Here is a 19,518-nt window from a genome sequence, read left to right as displayed (position 1 = left end):
CAAAATGATGATGGATAGATACCAACGTATATCAGGGATGGACCATCCACGAAAATTCCCGGAAATTTTTCAACCAGTCTGGATTTATTCCCGGACCCCCAAACCGGTAGGCTGACACTTTAACCGCTCGGCTTTGTAATATTGTATTATTCTGACTCTTTAATATGAAATTTTTCTAAATCAATTCAATACTATCATTCCAGTATAATAACTCATCAGTCAAGAAAGATCACTTTGTGTCTGACCCGTCCTTTGCTTCGTTTGATATTGGGAAACGAAGTCCTCTATCTCTTCTTTTACTACATTCCTGTGTGATATCGCCATATTTCCTATATTGAGACACACACACTACTCGATCTCTTCGAGTATTTCGCATTTGTCTCCTTTCGTGCTTGGTCGGACACTTCCTTTTCGACCGTACACAGTCTGGCACCAAAAAAAACCTTGTAGGCCTATTTTATCTTCGTATTTATAAGCTCTTTCGCCAATCTGAGCTTGGGAACCGCCGTTTGTCCGCTGTGAGAACGTCTTCCCATATAGGAAATGAGGATTCAAACATGTATCTTCCGTTTAGGACAGTGATAGTGGTCTCGACATCAAACTTTCATCGTTTACATCAATTTTTATATTCAATCCAACTTTTCATCATCGTTTTCTTTAATTAGAAATTAATTGTAAATACTCACTTCATTTTTTAAAATAGTTATTCCAACTCAGCTTCAGTATATACTGTAATAAATATACAAAAACAGTTTGATACTCCTAATATAATTCTTATAACAGGTTTACATTAAAAATATAAAACACTATTCAACTTCCTTTCATTTTTTTAAAAAAATTAATTTGGTTTTAAGTTTAAACATCTTGCAAAAATAAAGTTCTCATTGAAAGATTAAACGCATTTGTCTTTATTTTTGATAATAAATCTCTTGAAACAAAGGAATTTTAAAAGAATTTTCGTATTATTTTAATCGGGAGATTTAAATAATCTTTAGATATTTATTAATAAAAATTAATTTTAAATTCGTATACACTAATATACTTGTGTATATTCGAAACATATTTAATAAAAAAAAAATTGTTTACTGATGATAAAATAATTAATAAAATGAAGTTCGTTGAAGATTTATTGTAAAAATAAATGAATATTTTACAAAATATACTCTTCCAATCAAAATAAAATAAGTGTTTATAGTTGTTTTGACTTGTAGAAAATAAAAATATAACAATATATACTTACAAGATTGCTTTATATAATCCATCCAGATCTAAAACAATAACATTGATCTCATTCTGCAATTTTTACAAATTGCTTTTTTTATTTATTCTTTTATGTTTTCATTGATTTAATATTATATTTAAGTATGTAATAAAATAATAAATTTACTTTTTATAGTATCAAATTTCTCAGCTTAAATAAATGTTATTTTATATCAAATATTATGAGTTACATCTTATCATCAAAAATATGACGTTATGACTGAGATAGAAAGCTTTATCCTTACATATTTCGATGAAAAAAAATCTAATATTATGTATGATAATCATAAAATTTTAAATATAGTGCATTATACTTATATAATTGGTCTACACAATTATATAATTGCATACTTATATACTTGTAAAGTGTATGCTGTACTCAGCTGAAGGAGAAGCAACTGCCTTCGTGGAATCTGGTTTTTGTATTCTTATTAAAATAATTTTTGTAAAGAATCATTTGAACTTGTAATAAAATCTTGTGTATAATATTAGCACGCAGCACACATGCACAGAATACAGTAAAGAGGTATTGTACATTTAATAATAAAGGGAAAAAAAATGTGAATGAAAAGTATCATAAGTATTTATATAAATCGTTGTATGTAGACGATTTGTAAATATATAGGCAGAAAATTTAATGCAAATACAATTGCTTTCATTACTTTTATGCAACTTTCTTGATTTTTATAAAGTATTTATTTATTTATTTTTTAATACTTTATCCTACTAAATAAGTATAAGTTCATGCTGCTTATATGCAAACTGTGCTAGCTAGGGCTCCGAGCGATTACCAATAGCTCCGTATGAGAAGTATAGTTACAGTTGACAAAATGAATGACGAACTTGGCTTCTGTAATACGATATATAAAAACAAACAAAACAGAAAATTGTGAGTGCAATTATTAATTAGTTATCATACGTCTGGTTATCGTGTTTCTTATTACAAAGTGTTTAGCTTGCCGACTTCCCCTTCAACTAAATATTAAGCAAGCCTGTGAGATTCCCATACATATATTTTGGAAAATGCACAAATAATTAAGGTATTTCTTTCAATTTTTACTCACTCCCTATTGTAATGTAATAAACTTCCTGGGATTTAATCGAGAAAATATTGTATATCAATGAATATTAATTAAAAATGTAAAAACTCTAAAACTATGTTTTTCTGATAATTCCTGCAATATCATTTGAACCAATATCTCTGAAACTTGTGAAAATATACTAAAGAAATTTATGAAAATGCCAAGAAGTTAATTACCGTGTCCTAAGTAAACAAATTAATTTTATGTCACGTAATTAATTACAGAAGTATCTATCTGTAAAAGTCGGTAAAAAATATATTAATAAAGTTTTGTATACTTTAAGAGGTTTTATAAGCTTCGACCAAAGTAAACATTTATCTTAAGAAAACTGAATAAATTTAACTATAAGTAAAAGAACCTAACACATTAGACTTTTCCTATAAAGTAGGTTCTTTTATATTCTATCTTTTCTATTGTTCATACTCAATTATTGCTGTTGTCTTTCATCAACATCATGACTTCATCAACTTTATAAAAACGTATAAGAGACAAATTTATTGCAACTAGATCAGTTTTTGTTGTGATTTTTCTGTTTGCTTGATCTTTCAATGTCGGTGTTCCACTTTATTAAGTACAACGGAGAGAAAAAAGTAGTAATATCGGTACACAAACAATAAACTATTGATATCATATGTTATTGAAATTTTTCACCTAAATCAAACACTTCTCAACTGACAGTTAGAATTAACATATGAAAAAGATTCGAAGAAGAAATATCTGAAACCTATCAAAGATAAATCAAAGAACATAGAAATATAAAATATCCGCCAAATCAAACATTTTCGAGTGTACACAGCAAATCAAACAAGTTTCATTCACATGTCAGTATGACTGAAAATTTATTAAATTGTCATCATTTGAATATTGTTATTATTTCAAATGCTCCCAAAATAATCGCAATAAGTGTTAGCTACTACAGTATTTAATGTATTTATTATATTTGCAATACATATAAACGTATTTAAAATATATTAAATACATATATATATAACAAATAGCAAAAAATAATAAAATCAATACGTATGAATGTACAGTACATGTATCTGTATTTGAAGATATGTATAAATGTACTGTAGATTTAAAATATTTCTACATATAGAATTTATAAAGAAGCCAGCAGGACCATTTAGATGCTAAAATATTTGTCATAAATTATTCATTCCATTGCTTCTTGTATTATTCATCTAAATACAGGAAACTCTCTAGTTGTAAATCTAGTGAAAAAATGCAAGATTTGGGATTGCGTAAGTCCGGAACGATCTAACGAATTTATTCAAAATTTAAGACTTCCGTAGTCCTCATCGAAGACAATAAATATTTTAAATTTCATCCAAATCGGTTCGTCAGTCTTGGAGATATTAACGGTAAAATTTGGCACTTTAACATTAGACGTTTGTGTAGCTTAGCTCTACTCTATAATGAGAAAAGAAGAACTTGTAAAAAATTTTAAATGTTAGTTTCATCCCTTCTATATTCAATTTTATGTATTTTATAAATAGAAAGAAAGAATTAATTAATGCTAGTAAAATCGATCAAAGAAAAATACATATACTAAAAGAAGATTAACAGATTTGAAGTGGTATATTTTCTAGTTTCAAATTAATCAGATAATGACTTTTCAGTTCTAAATTATCTTCTTTCATTACCATTTTTGTTATTTTACTTATCAGTTTTATTTTTCTAAAGAAGTAAATTTAATAAAATTTGTAATTTTACCGGGTTTACAAAATATGCTGTTGAAAATTTTTTGTTTTGCACAGAGTTACGTTGCAGATTTTAATAATTTAAGAATGATTAATTGAATTCTAAACAAAATAAACCGATAAAAAACGAAAAAATTATATGTCGAGTAAATTAAATCTAAAGAATAATTTATTAAATAAATTTAATATCGCTTACTTCAAAGTAATGTCGTTCAGGCCAGTGAACAATCTTTAAAAGGGTGGAGTTATAGGGAATTTTATTAAGTTTTACAATATACTCTTTGGTATATAGAGTAACACAGTATAGTAAACTAAACAGGTAGCAAATAAATATGTTACTTACAATATACTGTTTATTTTTAATTAATTTGATTTTATTTTGAATTTTAAATGTTACGGTTTCAAATATCCATTTAGTGTAGGTACTTCATTGTTTTAACATTTGTATATCTTATTAAAGTATAAAACTAATCAGGAACTTTGGACCATCCCGCATAATGTTACGAATATTTGTTGTTTTGAAGTTGATAATTATAGTTAATAGGAGCCCCCTAGCTCTGAGCTTTCCATATCTGCTTTCGGTTTTTATCTACCTAATTCCATTCTTCAGGTTAACGAAGAACAAACAGACGGGCGAGAATGAGAATGTATCGGTGTAAGATTTAAAAACTGCAAAATAAATTAGACTAAAATATTTAATAAATTTAATTTTAATTGTGGCGTGTATTTATAGTATTTAAATAGAGTTTAATAAGCATGAAGTTACACAATCCAGAGAGCAGACTGTGCAGCTTCACACTGCATAACATCAAAATATCCTCTACTTTGGACATTTTTTCGACTGAGGTTCATCTTGGATGATAATATTCTAAATTTGAAGAAACGAAAGAGAACCTTATTAATGTTTCTTAATTGATTATTATAATAATTTTATAATTATAAAAATAACCATTATAGATTAAAAATTAGAAAACGAACGATTCTTTTTACAAATCGGGAAAAGACACGTACGGTACATTAGGGATTGTATACCGGTTTACCGATTTACCGGTTAACCGATAAATTGACAAAAAAAATCATTCGGTAAGCTTACCGGTAAATTTCAAAAATTTACCGGTAATTCGGTAAATGAAAAATCCATACTAGAAATTTTTATGTAGAAAATATTGCGTTTATAGATATTTAAAAGGGCTAAAGGGACATTGAAAATGAAAAAAACAGGTAAATGTAAGCAACAACATACCTAATTATTAATTTTATGTGAGATATATTTTGTTTAATTTTAATTCAAACTTCCTTGGGTTTGAGAGGCGCTGTAAATCGTACAGAAAGCGCTAGTTATCTTGTGTGATTTGTGCTCTGCAGTTTTTGAGATTTTTAAAGGTGTAAAATCTTTACAATCAACGCTTTTCTTAAAGAATAAGTAAATATTTCCTTTTTTAATATTTAAATATAATAATACGTAAATATTTCACGTATTTTTTAAATTAATAGCAATTTTGAATACACCACATTATGACAGGAATAATGCAATATTATTGTAAAATAACATTAAAATGTTTTACTTCTAACAACTGTTTAAAATAATTAAATACAAATATTTATTACAAGATTCTAATATTATGCCTTAAGATTGTGCAAAATATGTATTATTTTCTTGGGTAATCTTGGATTTAGTCGAATTTATGGACCTGCGCCTGCTGAGGTATGCGCAGAATTAATAAAAAATAAATTAAAAGAATTTCAAATTTCTTTGAAAAATATTGTCTGCATAACATCGGACGGAGCTGCCGTTATGAAGAAAACGACGAAATTACTCAATAAAAACCATCAGTTATGTCTTGTACATGGATTGCAAATTGCAATCATAAAAGTTCTTTACAATATAAGCACATCAGATGTACAGGATGATGATGAATATAATGCTAATTTACTACTTACTACAGATTCCGATTCTGATAACTTGGACATTGAATACGATAATTTTGAAATAAACCAAGAAACTACTGGCTGTACCAAACTTACTCTACAAAATGCGGAATTAAATTTTTTAATTACAAAAATACGACAGATAGTAAGACTTTTTAGAAAATCGCCAACCAAAACTACATTACTACAAAAATATGTCAAAGAAACTATTGAAAAAGAACTTTCTTTAATTTTAGATTGCAGAACCAGGTGGAATAGCTTACTAAACATGCTGGAAAGATTTTTATTACTTAAAGATGCTGTCCGAAAAAGTCTAATAGATTTGAAACTGAACTTAGATTTCAATGACAGAAAAATAAAATTACTACAAATATAATCTCGAGCCTGCAACCCATTAAGTTAGCCGTTGAAACACTGCAATGAAAAGACTAATTTATATGTAGCCGATGTTACTTTGAAATTTATGTTGGGTGAATTAACCAACCAAAATACATTTTTAAGCGTTGAACTAAAAAAAAGCATTAATATATAGCATAAAGGAGAGAAGGACTGTTTATTCGAACATGTTACACTATTTGACAGACCCTAATTTGGTTTTGTCGGGTCAAGAAAATTATGACATTTTTCATATAAACAGTAAAGCATCAATAATCAAAAGCATTGCTGAAAGACTTTCGATTATTGTTGAGAGTAGTCAGAGACACTTAAATGATCCCGATTTGGATTCCAATTCAAAGTCAGATAACGAAAATATTGATACTTCTACACCTAATGTCAAATTATCAATGAAGCAGAAACTCTATGACCTTATCAAACAAAAAACAGAATGTCAAGAAGAGTCGGTTCCACAAGCAAAAAACACGAAAGATTGGAAACAAATAGTAAAAAAGAATTAGACTACTTCCGCCAAGAAAAAGTACGGGGGAAGTATATTCAAATAGTATTTGATTATTTAATATACCATTCGTCCAACAAGTGTTAAATCAGAAAGGGTATTCTCGGGATCTAGATTATTTTGTACAAAAATTAGATAAAAAATAGGAGATAAGACTTTAAATAATTTAAGTTTCTTGAGAAGTTATTTTTAAAAAAATGGTAATCAATAAAATGGTATTAGGTACTATATATTATTTCTGTTGTATTTTTATTTTTTTGTATTATTTTATTTTTCTGTTTCTAAAAGTTATTATTTTAGTTTGTTTAGAATAACACTTTAATTTTTATAATTTTTATATTCTATATCTTTGAAATAAAAAATGTCAAATGGAAATCAAAATGACTTATATTTTTTATCGCCTTAATTTTATTTTTCAGGAAAAAATTTACCGGTAATTTACCGGTAAACCGGTATTTTAATTTTCATTTACCGAATTACCGGTAAATGAAAAATTCGGTAAATTTACAATCCCTACAGTACATTATTCATTTCATTCATACTTTTAACAGAATCTTATAGTTTTTTTTTAATATCAAAAATTTAGAAAACTTTAGGTGCGAATACCCGTACATTGGAACACGTGCCACATCACATTTTCTTCTGAGGTTGCCCTTTTCCTAATCCCCAAAGAGGCCCCAAATTCAATTATTAATAAACAACAGAAAATTCACGTCTTCTAGTCTATTTTTCGCAAATATAAACGAAACTAATGAAGGGTATTTGTCCATTATTCAACGCAACTTCTTCGTACGTTGACTAAAATTTAGCATGGAAAACAGCGAAATATTCCTTGTTTATAATCGAAGGAAACGTTGACGTTATTATTTTCTAAAATAGCTTTTTATACGTTTTTCAAACACATTACATGTTTAACAACAGTGGGTCTCCTACTGCTTATCCACTGTACTGTAGCTTATCAGTAAACCACAAATTAGGACACAAGGAGAAAGGACGACTGCAGGGCAGGTCAGAATTCCAAGAAAATACATATTCTGAAATGCTAAAACTCTAGTAATTTTCGAAATATAAGATTACTCTCGCTTTCGAATTATCCAAAAATATGACCTACACTTTTCGGGACTGGGCGGGTCATCACAATACACGTCAATGAGTGCTATCAGAGATGCAGTCGCAATTTTAAAAAATTTATTAAAAATAATTTTAATTTTCATCAAATAGCTTGAAAATATCGCATTTATACATTATCTTACAAATTACATAATACTGTAAAAAATTCATTATTATATTATACGTATTTATTGGGAACCCTTTAACCTACCATTTATCGCGTTATTAATCAACGTAATCTAACTCGATGCCAAACCACTCCTATCGCCATATGTTCACCTAATGTTCCTATATGGCGGTCACCACGACAAAGCTGCGAATATTCTTTATATCTCGGAGACGAAAAATCTGTCAATCGCCTATGTCCTAGACGTTTAACGATGTCTTACTCACCTATTTTCCGACGAATTGACAATCAAGGAACATGGACATATTCGGCGGTCCTGATTCTCGTTCCTCGCTCTCCCTCTAGCTACATCTCGGGGCCCTCGGGAGTTGTCGCTCGCTCGTCCTCTGGGTAAATATTGTAGTCGTGAATCTAAGTAACTCTGAGGACGCCAAAATGGCGGAGTTCTACGTCGGCCACCTTCCGAGATTCCCAATTGTTTTAATTGCTCTTGAATGTTCGCCAAGGTTTCCTCTAACCGATTTGGATTTGCAGTGTTAGCCTCTTCCTTAGTATCGCTTGGATTATTTATGGTTCGGACTATCGCTCGAGATTTTCCCGTTAACTGGTCTATGGTTTCTTCGCTGATGGCGACTCGCACCGCATTATCGAATGTGTCAGGTTCCCTGCTCATTACCGATCTCTTTATGAGGTCATTTAGCCCGCTAAGAAATTGCACTCTTAACCTTTCGTCTCGCTCTTTTTGTTGGCATCGCTTAATAACTGCTGCTTCCCGGGCATCCTGACTGGTATGTTCAATGACAGTTTCGGCGGCTAAAGTTTGCAAGCGTACGGCGTAAGTTTGTACGTCTTTGTCCCGTGCTTGTACACATGCATGAAATTTTTGAAGCCTTAAAGAATATGGAACTCTTTCGAATCTCTTAATCATGAGTTTCTTAAACTCATCATATGTCTCCACAGCTTCCATTTTTTCATCTTTCCAGGCGAAATCTCGGGCTATCCCCGTTAGTTTTAGTTTGGCTACGCTTAAGCATTGCATTTTAGTCCAATTGGTCAGTTTGGCGATCTCATCTATGGCTGCAAGATAATCCGTAACCTTAAGCCCATCCGCGCCTCCTGAGAAGGAGGACAGATTAAAGGGACAAGGGCTCCCAATCCACCGACACCTACACCGCCCCCTGCGGGATTTCCGGAGGCCTCCCCACGCGCGGGACCCTCTGCTGCACGCGCTGGTCCTTCTGCCTCTGCCTCCATTCTAGAATTGGTTCAGAAATTATTTTTTCTTAAGGGAGTGAATAACTATGATACCGAAGTGGCCTTAGGGGCCTCAAAAATCCCACTTCTGACACCAGTGTGACCGGGGGGTCGACACCTCTTTGATGCCTCGTCAGGACTGACACCACCGTGTGTTAGCTGACACGGAAGCCGCGGCGGTTCAAAGATCGGACACGCGAGCGGTCGCGTTACGGAGCGATCGGATTCGGGATGGAGGGTGTGACAATGCACCGGAAGTAACAGAGGCCTCGTTAACTAAAGTACAACGTTTATTTACACAGAGCCCGACTATACATACAACGAAAAGCATAGGGGAAATAGGCCTAACGTCGCGATTCCCAGAGAGAGAGTTTACATAAGATCCGCGTAGCGATAAATACCTTGTTGAAGCTGAGGTGGTTTGACCTGTTAGTCCGATTAGTCCGTAGGCGAGAGGAAAGGTGAATGGAGAAATTCGTAGTGATGACGATAAGCTTAGTCCACTTAAGTCGGCGATTAATCCAATGGACGGCAGATTTAATCCAGGGACAGAATTTTACACATACACAAAGGAAATGGCGCACTCAGAAATTAGGAACTTGGCGAGTGTCGATCGGGGCGGCCACTGACTAATTTTGAGGTGCTGTTTTTCTTTCGATGCTCCTCTGTTGCATCGAAAGAAAAACAGCATGAGGTCGAGAGGTGATGAGAAAGCGTCATTTAAGCGTCTGAGAACCGAACAGGTGGTTCGTTCTCATGTGTAAACGTTGACAGTTAGTCGCTAGGTAGTTGACAAAAAGGCGACAAACTATGATGTCATGACATAACACGGAAAATACAATGTAGGCCAATAATTCAGTTACTCACATTATAGTTGAAGTTGAACATATTGTAATATCAAATCAAATCTTTATTTATTCATAATAGGCCGTAGCCTGTTATAGCGGGGTGTTAAGATTATATAATATCAAAATAAATTTTATCTACACAATAAACAATTATATTAACTATAAGATCTCTGAAATTTACATTTCTTTATATATATACAGTCAAACCTGTTTTTATGCGCTCTTTTTATGTGCGATTTTTATTTGTGCGATTTTTTTAATGCGAATTTTTAATTTGTGCGGTATAGTTGGCGACTAGTCTCGTGCGATTCGTCATGTCTTACGTTGACTTATTATAGCTAAATAAACTTATTATAGCATAAATGCACTTATTATAGTAATATTATTGCATGAATATGCGAAAAATGAAATAATTTACTTTTTAAGTCAACAAAACACCACCTGGACAAAAATATGTAAAACAGACGATAGACCAGACGATGCAGTCAAGTGCTGACGTCTGTTGTCAATAAATTCTATTTCGTACGGTTTTGAGTTATTTTCTATGTGAGACTTTTTTTTAATTGTGTTGCGAAAACTATTATTTACAGCCATTCGTGAAGTTTCGTGAGATTTTTTTAATGCGTTTTTTTTAATGCGGTCCCTATCCCCCGCATAAAAACAGGTTTGACTGTATATAGAAATTTATTAGGAATGAGCTTGGAGCGGTTGATTACAAAAATTTGTATATCGTAATATTTGCTGAATGAAAAAATCGATACATTCGGTTTTTCTCTATAAAATTATTTAGTTGAATCAGGCCTCCTTTAACTCTTAGTTCTTGACCCTCCTTGCATTCACAAAACAAATGAAATTTAGTCAATATTTTTTTACATCTTGAACAATATGTTTTAGAAAATTCATTAATTTTATTATTCACCGTGATCATCTCTTTATTTAATCTTAGTTGGATTAAAAAATTTTTTAATTACAAACGGCATATTTGTTAACACGTAATTATTATTAAAAGGGTATTCCAGAATAGTGGCGTACCACTCCGGTTTTTTCCGGCCATGCATTTCTCCAATGTCTTGTGACAATGAGACTTCTAATGTATTTTGGATTAATTGAGATTTAATTATTCACTAGTTTCTGATTTTTCCAGGAGAGGAACTATAGAAACACCAGTCATTTACAATGCTTATCATTTGGTTCAACCAAGAACTTCGCTGTGAATTCTGACAAGATTTTTTGTATAGCAAAAACAACAGTTTAGTAGGTAGATTTCAGTGGTCTCTAATCATAAAGAAAGGAGTTAGTTAAAATCTATTATGTTCTAACCTTAGTTCTAATCTAGGGATATTATACCATAGTGTAAATATTTTACGGATGAATTTGTTTTTAATTATATCAAATATTTTATAACTGGTAAGACTCCAAATCGGAGAGGCATATCCTATGGCATTAATAATTATCGAATTAAACAGTTTAAAGTGAACAAATATGTTCTTAAGTTTAATTTTAGAGAACAATTTCGCCATATTATTGATCAATATATTGGGTTTGGCATTAATTGTTTTATATTGTTTTTCAAAGGATAGTGCACTATCATAAGTTGCACGTTGTTCAGGTAAAACGATGTACTTTTCTTAGCCAGTCTAGACCCTAAATTTTAGTTTTAATTTATTAAAATATTCATGCACTGTTTTTATTTTCCTACGAAGAGCTACGGCTGTCGGGGCAACTATCACAACATTGTCGGCATATGATATGGAATGAACAATTCGTCCATCAATAGAAAAACCATGGTCTTCTCGGTCGAAACATTCATTTATATCAAACTAAAAGAAGTTAAAAAAGTGAGGGGACCAGGGTCGCCTTGTAATAGTCCTCTCTCCACGTGTAGCGATGGCCACTCTCTGCTGTCGTGTTTAACTATTACTTCATATCGACTGAATAGTTCTCCAATTATTCTCACTAAATAACCATCCGCCTGACATTTAATCAATTTCCTTTGTAATTATGAGATTAACACAGAATCGAACACTTTTTCTATATCCAAGAATAATGCAGAAACTTTGTCTCTTTTTATGCAATTGGAGTTGGACTAGCGTAATAAGTGTAAAAAGGGCCATTTGGGTACCTCCATTCTTAACAAAAGCGAATTGCATATTATCTCTATAATTATTTCTGTCGATCCAGTCGGAAAACTTTGACATTAACACTGATGTGAACAGCTAACTGAATCCTGACAGGAGGGCAATTGGACGGTAATTAGCTGGCAAAGTCCTTTCACCTTTCTTGAATATCACATGGAAAATTACTGTATTCCAATCTCTAGGGATAGTACCGGTATTATAAAATCCATTAAATTGTCTAACCAAAAATTTAACGGCATATGTCTGTAGCTTTTTAATTGTGTAGTTAGAGATTGTATCAAAGCCAGAAGCCGATTTATCTTTTAGTTTTTTAATACAGTTATATAAATTATCTACGTTGAATACTTCTTCTAGTGGTTGAGTCGAGGGTATATTCAATTGAATGATATTCTCCTTATTATTATTTTTGTAGTTATCTGAAAATTCATTAAAGTGCTGACACCAACTGTTGTATGGCACACTACATTTACCATTCGTATTTATTGTCATTTTTCCGGAATTTATTTATAATGTTCCAAAAATTTTTGGTATCTCTTGATTTTAACAATAGGTCACTCACCAAATTTAAGTATATTTTCTTGTTTTCTAAATATTCTTTCAGAGATTGTTCAGAGTTGATATTTCTGAATTGTTGTAAACTCCGTTGTTTTTGGTCTTATAATGGTAACAGTTATTATCAAACCAAACCAATCTTGTTTGTATTTTAATCTATTATTATTAATGCAACTTTTAAAACGATACGAATACATTATATTCAGCAAATTATCGTAGTTTACTATGGGAATATTATTATTTTCAAGTTCTAAAATCTCGCTTACTTTATTATTGATTTCATTCTTAAATTTTAACATATTAAATCGTCGTTCGATGTTCTTTCTTTGACATTGGCTGTTTGTGTGATTATATAATTCGTTATCTCCATGTATAGTTTCACATAGTTCGAGCTGTAATGGGAAATGATCGGATTCATCATTGTTCAGAACATTAAACTTTTTAGATCTGGTCTACAACAGATAATGTAATCAATTATGGATTTACCAGAGTGGGATATAAAGGTGTATTCTGCAGGACAATCACCGTACAACCTGCCATTCAGAATATATAAATCGTTATCTTGAACAAAATCAAGTAACACACTACCTTCTGTATTAATTATTTTATGTTTGGATGTTCTAATATTATTAATCATTGCATTGTTACTTTTGTATTTAGTATCCATTTCCTCGCCTATTCGGCCGTTAACATCTCCACCTATAACTCATAAATATTCGATCTCTGTAGTATATTTTGAATTTCATAAAATTTAGCTTTTTTATCGGTGGATGGTGAAAAATATATGAGTATAACACCCAATCGTGATTCTTCCCAAAGTCCAATGACTGAATTAACTTTCATATAATTCCGTAGAGTATCTGTATAATTTTCCTTGCAACCCTTGGATATTCCAAAAGCTTATTAGTACTTTGAACTCTTCGCAATTGGTTATTAGTCCTAAATTCTGAGATTTGGTTAAATCGATATTAGTATCCATCTGATTCTGTTTATTCCGATCTAGATTATTGTCTTCTTCTATCGTCTCTAGTATTTTATTATGCATATTTAGGGAACCCATAGAATCATGTAATTCTTTTGATGACACGACCAATGTATTATTTAGTTTATACCTAAAAAACCTTTTAGTTGGATAACTGTATCTAGATTAAGATCGTATGTATAAATGTTCTCTTCACTAATATAATAATCGTCTCTCACTCTTATTTTATTGCCTTTAGCCTTTTCTTTGACTATTGTTGGTACTTTTTCTTTCTCAATCTCGATCTTTTACATAGATCTGCCGTGAATATTATTACTTTTTCCTTTCTTCTATATTAAAGTTAAAGAATTCTGGGCAAAGAAACCTAAGAATTAAGTTTCTGGCATATACAAAATCTAATATAATTTTCACGATTGGTTTAAAATCGTTATTTGTTAGCTTGATTAGACTTTCTATAGGGTTATTTAATATGCCTAATTCCGTATTAATGAATTGTTCTAATTCTTTTAAATACTCAGTAGTTTTAAACGGATAGTTGATAATTATAATATTTTTGTTAGTTTTCTCATTAATTAATTGATTGATTTCGAATTCTAACGTACCTTTAGTCTGGCAGTTTTCCTTAGTTATTACATTCATTTCGTCTAATTTTTGAATTATTTTCGTAGTTTCGATTTGATTAACTCTGTTTTCTTCCTTTAATAAATTAACTTCTAACTTGATTATTTGTAATTCTGTATTCAATTGAGTAAATATTTACTGTATTAAATCGTATATCGATTTTAAGGATTATTGCGGTTCTTCTATTACTGGAAGATCTGTTTCTCTTATTGTTTCGAAGTAATCCTGTATTTTCGTATTTCCCACGTCATTGGGATCGAATTTATCATGTTCTTGTTCAATTTGATGGTATTCTTCACTTAGTGTGACTTCTGGCTGACTATCTTTGTCCAGTACTTTGGTATTGTCTCTGCGTGGCCTCGCACGCCCCTTTCTTTGCATATCCAACTGACCGATTTGTTATGGCTTATATGATGCTTATGCTTTGAGACCAGTTTTTACTGTTGTAAGATGCTTTACAACAGCTAAATAGAGCAAATTAGAATAGTTGTTATCAAGGTAACAGGAAGAATTAGCAGCAATGCTCATAACACGTGAGTTATGTTTACACGTAAGATGCAAGTGTATAATTGACAAGTCCATTATTTTAGTTAGGTAAGTGGTAGGAGCTGTTTGGATCAGCCCGACCTTACATTATATAAATGTGATTAAAATAAAAATTTTGGCATAAGTATTGTACAATTTTTATATCAGAAAACGAATTCATTCTATTTATTTTAACCTCATCATCGTACTTCGACGGTTTTTCAAGAAAAAATATTTACATTATTTTTTTTTCAAAAATATAAGTGTAAAGGATTTTCTTTCTAAAGTTAATAAATGTTTTAAAATTATTTTAAAGAATTTTTTATTTTTAAGTTTTTCTGATAAAATTATGAGGTGCAATGAAAACACATTTACAGGGGAAAGTTAATTGAGATCGACATTTTTAATAATATTACTAAATAATAAATAGAGTTAAGAAAACAAAACCTTGACATTTCTGTTCTTATTTAATTTATTTCTGAAAATAATAAAGGATTTAACTTCTATATTTTCATAAATGAAGGACTGAAAACTGTAAAGACGTATTCAGTTTATCGCTTTTATGTTTAAAATTTAAATCATTATTCGATTATTTGTTTAAAAATTAAGTTTATGCTTTCTATCTTTAACCTTTCTCTAATGGTACGTTAGTTAAATAAATAAATTAATTAATATTTATATATCAAGAGAGAAAGAATACAGAATATATTGAAAACATAAACATGCATCATATATGTATATGTTGATAAAAATAAAGAAAATAACAAAAATATATACAATTTTTTGCAATTTTTATTTATACAATATATATATATATATATATATATATTTTTTTTATGAAATTTATTATATTTTACCAATTTCTTTTGCTCCATGGGATAAATTTGTAAAAGATAAAATAGAATATAACCAGCTTTTACACATAAGTGACGTCTGTTCCTATTATATTATAATATATTTCATAAATTATTCCAAAGAAATGTTTTTCTATTTGGATTTTTTAAAAAATTATATCAAAACAAAAATTAATAAGAAAAACGAAATTAAATTCAATATTTAAATAATTATAATTCATTTGTGTACAGATTGCTATATGAATATAATATATTAACAAAATGAATATACAAATGAAGCTATAAGTTCATATAAAATCATCTATGAATTACCTTCTTTCTTGTAATTTAATATAGATGTGAAAAATATACTTATTATAGTAATTAAATAAAAAAAAATCTTCATTAAAAGATCGGTTTGGCCAAAGATATCAGATATCAAACCATTAAACTTAATTACTAAATTGCAATATATTTTCTACATTTACATTGTCATATTTAAAAAATATATATATATTTGATTGTAGAAATTATTAAAATAATTTAAATGTCGATTATTATTTAAGAAATTAGTATTAAAAAGCTTCCAATTATAATCCTTTAATCGTAGAAATGAAAATACTAGTTTAAAATGCTTTTAAGTATGTCTATTATAAAAGAAATAAAACAAAGTTAAATAAATTATTTAATTAAAAATTTAATTGCATTTAAATTTAAATAGTTAAGTTATTTACAAGTGCATTTAAAAAAAAAATATTCACAAGATTTAGTTTATAAATTGGCATTTTTAAAAATTATAACAAGAAAACTCAAATATTTTACATTTGCATCAAGTTCGGGTATTAAACTAATCTTTTCAAGTAAAATAACAGATAAAAATGCACCACGAACTTTATAAAATTAAAAATAAATTAGATGTTTATTAATTAAAAAGCTTCTTATATTTTTTTTTATTTATCAACTCTAATTCTTCGAGAATAGCTCTTAAAACATTATATTTTTCACGTACGTTAATTCCATTTTAAGATAATTATACAATACTAACCGAAAACAATATTAATCCGCAAATTATTAAATAATATTGAAGAGTTTAATAACAATTCTAAAAATAAAAATAAAAGAAACAGTAGGAAGAAAAAAGATATGGAATCTCCTTGAATCTGAATGAATAAGGAAGCATGCTGAATCATATATGGAGTTAAATGGTTCAATACAGGCAATTCTCTACACAAACGATGAAAATTGATAAATCATTAATCTGTTATTTTGTTTGGTTCCTTCAAATGAAACGTAGACTCAGACGTCCAATGGAAGTACAGGTACATGTAAGGATTTACAGACACAGTACACTCGACACTGAACAACTAGCTCACCTCCACCTGTACAGCGACCCCCTATTCTCCCCCCTCAACAGACTGTTTCATTTGAAAGAACTAAATATAATAAGTATAAGAATTATTATAAAATAATAATTTATACGTAATTTTAATTTATTAAATTTATTCATGTGTAAAAAAAAAACTATGACATTTTCGATTATTTATTATTACTAGAATATGTATATTGTGAAGGTAAAAAGATTAAACTTTACAAAAGTTTTGGCAATTTTGACATTATTTTTTTATTATTATCATCATCATCATCATCATCATCACGTTATAGATCATTGCTATCTTTCATCGATTATGTTCTATCGTATAATTCATTCAGGGAGGATGAGTACTTTCATCGATAAAGTCTACCTCATTCTTTCAAACATTTCTATCTCCATTCATTTTCTATCATGTCTAAGCACAAGTTATAAATAAATAAAAAAATCTTTCCTTAGAATTTATGATGTATGCATAATGATTGTTGCTCTGAACACTCCAAGATCATCTTTATTTTATTTCGTAGTGATTTTATGTAGCTATTGTAGATTACTAAATGGTACCTTACGTATCATAGTGTTTCTAGTTCTACAATTGATTTTTACGACTAATCGCTACGATTTTTTAAAATATCTAGAAAAAACTTTAATAGAATATGCTATTTATTTTGTAATTTGTCTTTCGGAATAACCGTTTTATTTATAAACGATCATTTTTGGTGGAAAAATTGCGTATTTATAGACACAAACTACACCAATGCTTTGTCTCTATAATTAATACTTTATCTATACTTAACGCTATACTTAAAACAATTGATATTTCCTCTGTATTATTAGAAAATAAATTTCACATAAATATCCATTTTTTAAAAATTATAATACTGTAATTTCACATAATCACCAATGAAATTGTTTTTATGTTTATTAAAGTTTTCGACATAATTAATAATATAAGTATATAAAAATTATATTTGGCATTGATTATTATCTTATTTAATCAATTTTCATTTGTTATAAACGTATTAATAATTAAAGTTACATTTTAATTTTTAATTATTTTTCATATTTACATTATTTTAATACAGTATCAACGTTGATTTCTTTATTAAATATTTTTATTTCTATGGAGTGTATACACAATATCATATTACAGATAACAGTTCACTTTTATCCAGCCATCTTGGCACCTAAGGTAACATTAACCAAATATTATTTTAATTTTTCTATGTGATATTACGTAGTTTAGAATGAATTTACTAAGACGTAATCTCAATTTATCTCACTGAATTTACTAGAAATAGGGTGGCTCTTTAAAAATATGATTATTTTAGGAACCGACTAACAAGAAGAAAGTTTTATCTATTTTTACTCTATTAATATATACTTAAGATTATTTGAATATTCTTTAAAACACATTAAGGTTCTATCTATAAATCCCATCGATTATTTTATTTTTATACTCTTTAATGATTAAGTTAAAAATAGGATAATAAAGTCTTAAGATTATCGAAATATTCTTACCACATTTACTCATTCGTTTTTCTCTGTCTTCATCGGGACGTTTCTTAAATAAACTATTCCAAAATTCAGTTCTTGGATTATCTTCTAGATAAATAAATGAAGAAATTTCAATATTAAATAATTCATTTTTTTAATTTAACGAGCTTTTTAAAAATAATATCAAATGTAACGAACGTTACGCTATATTTATTTAAAGTATAACCAATGTTTATAATGTTTAAAATACTTCATTGTTTGCGTGTATAAAAGTACTTTCATACGTATAAATTTTTATTTTTCAATATAAGTTTTATTTTGAAGTGATTACTCAGTAAGAGTTGACATAAAAAACGAGAATGATGACTTCTATATCATGTTTATAAAACTTTTAATTGTCTATTGGATGAATCCAGCAATTCTTTTTATACTGATTTCAAAATATATTAATTTTTCTACATTAAGTAAGATTTTTCAATGACGTAACATTATAATTTCGTGAAATTAATTTTCTGTCATATTCGTTTAGCAATATCTCCAATAGCAACCCGGCTAGTATTTTTAAGTTCCATTGTACTGTTACGAGAGAAATATCTTCAGGAGAGTGTTCTCTATCACTGAGGTTCTCTAGCTAGAAATCTAAATAGGAGGCTTAAAATGTGCTTTATAGAGACACATTCGAACCCAATGTTTTATTCTCCTTCAGAAGATAGCTCCCACCGGTGGTCTAGTGGATAAAATCTACTGTATACTAGTAATAATCACCAGTTGGTCATGGATTCGCTCTTCGCCA

At 29.4% G+C, this 19,518-nt stretch overlaps 1 protein-coding gene across 1 annotated transcript in view; it reads right to left on the bottom strand.

Moving 5' to 3' along the window:
• Positions 1 to 19,518, bottom strand: part of LOC136975033 (relaxin receptor 2-like) — a 67,724-nt gene that overhangs the window by 42,457 nt on the left and 5,749 nt on the right. Inside the window, exon 3 of the mRNA XM_067270024.1 lies at positions 18,750 to 18,833. Coding sequence (XP_067126125.1) covers positions 18,750 to 18,833 — 84 coding nt within the window. The remainder of the gene's footprint in view (positions 1 to 18,749; positions 18,834 to 19,518) is intronic.

The sequence above is a fragment of the Centruroides vittatus genome, unplaced genomic scaffold, assembly GCF_030686945.1.
Source record: "Centruroides vittatus isolate TY-2023 unplaced genomic scaffold, ASM3068694v2 contig_361, whole genome shotgun sequence".
Lineage (NCBI taxonomy): Eukaryota > Metazoa > Arthropoda > Arachnida > Scorpiones > Buthidae > Centruroides > Centruroides vittatus.
Note: the sequence above shows the minus strand (reverse complement) of the source record. Positions and strands in the feature narration are given on the sequence as shown.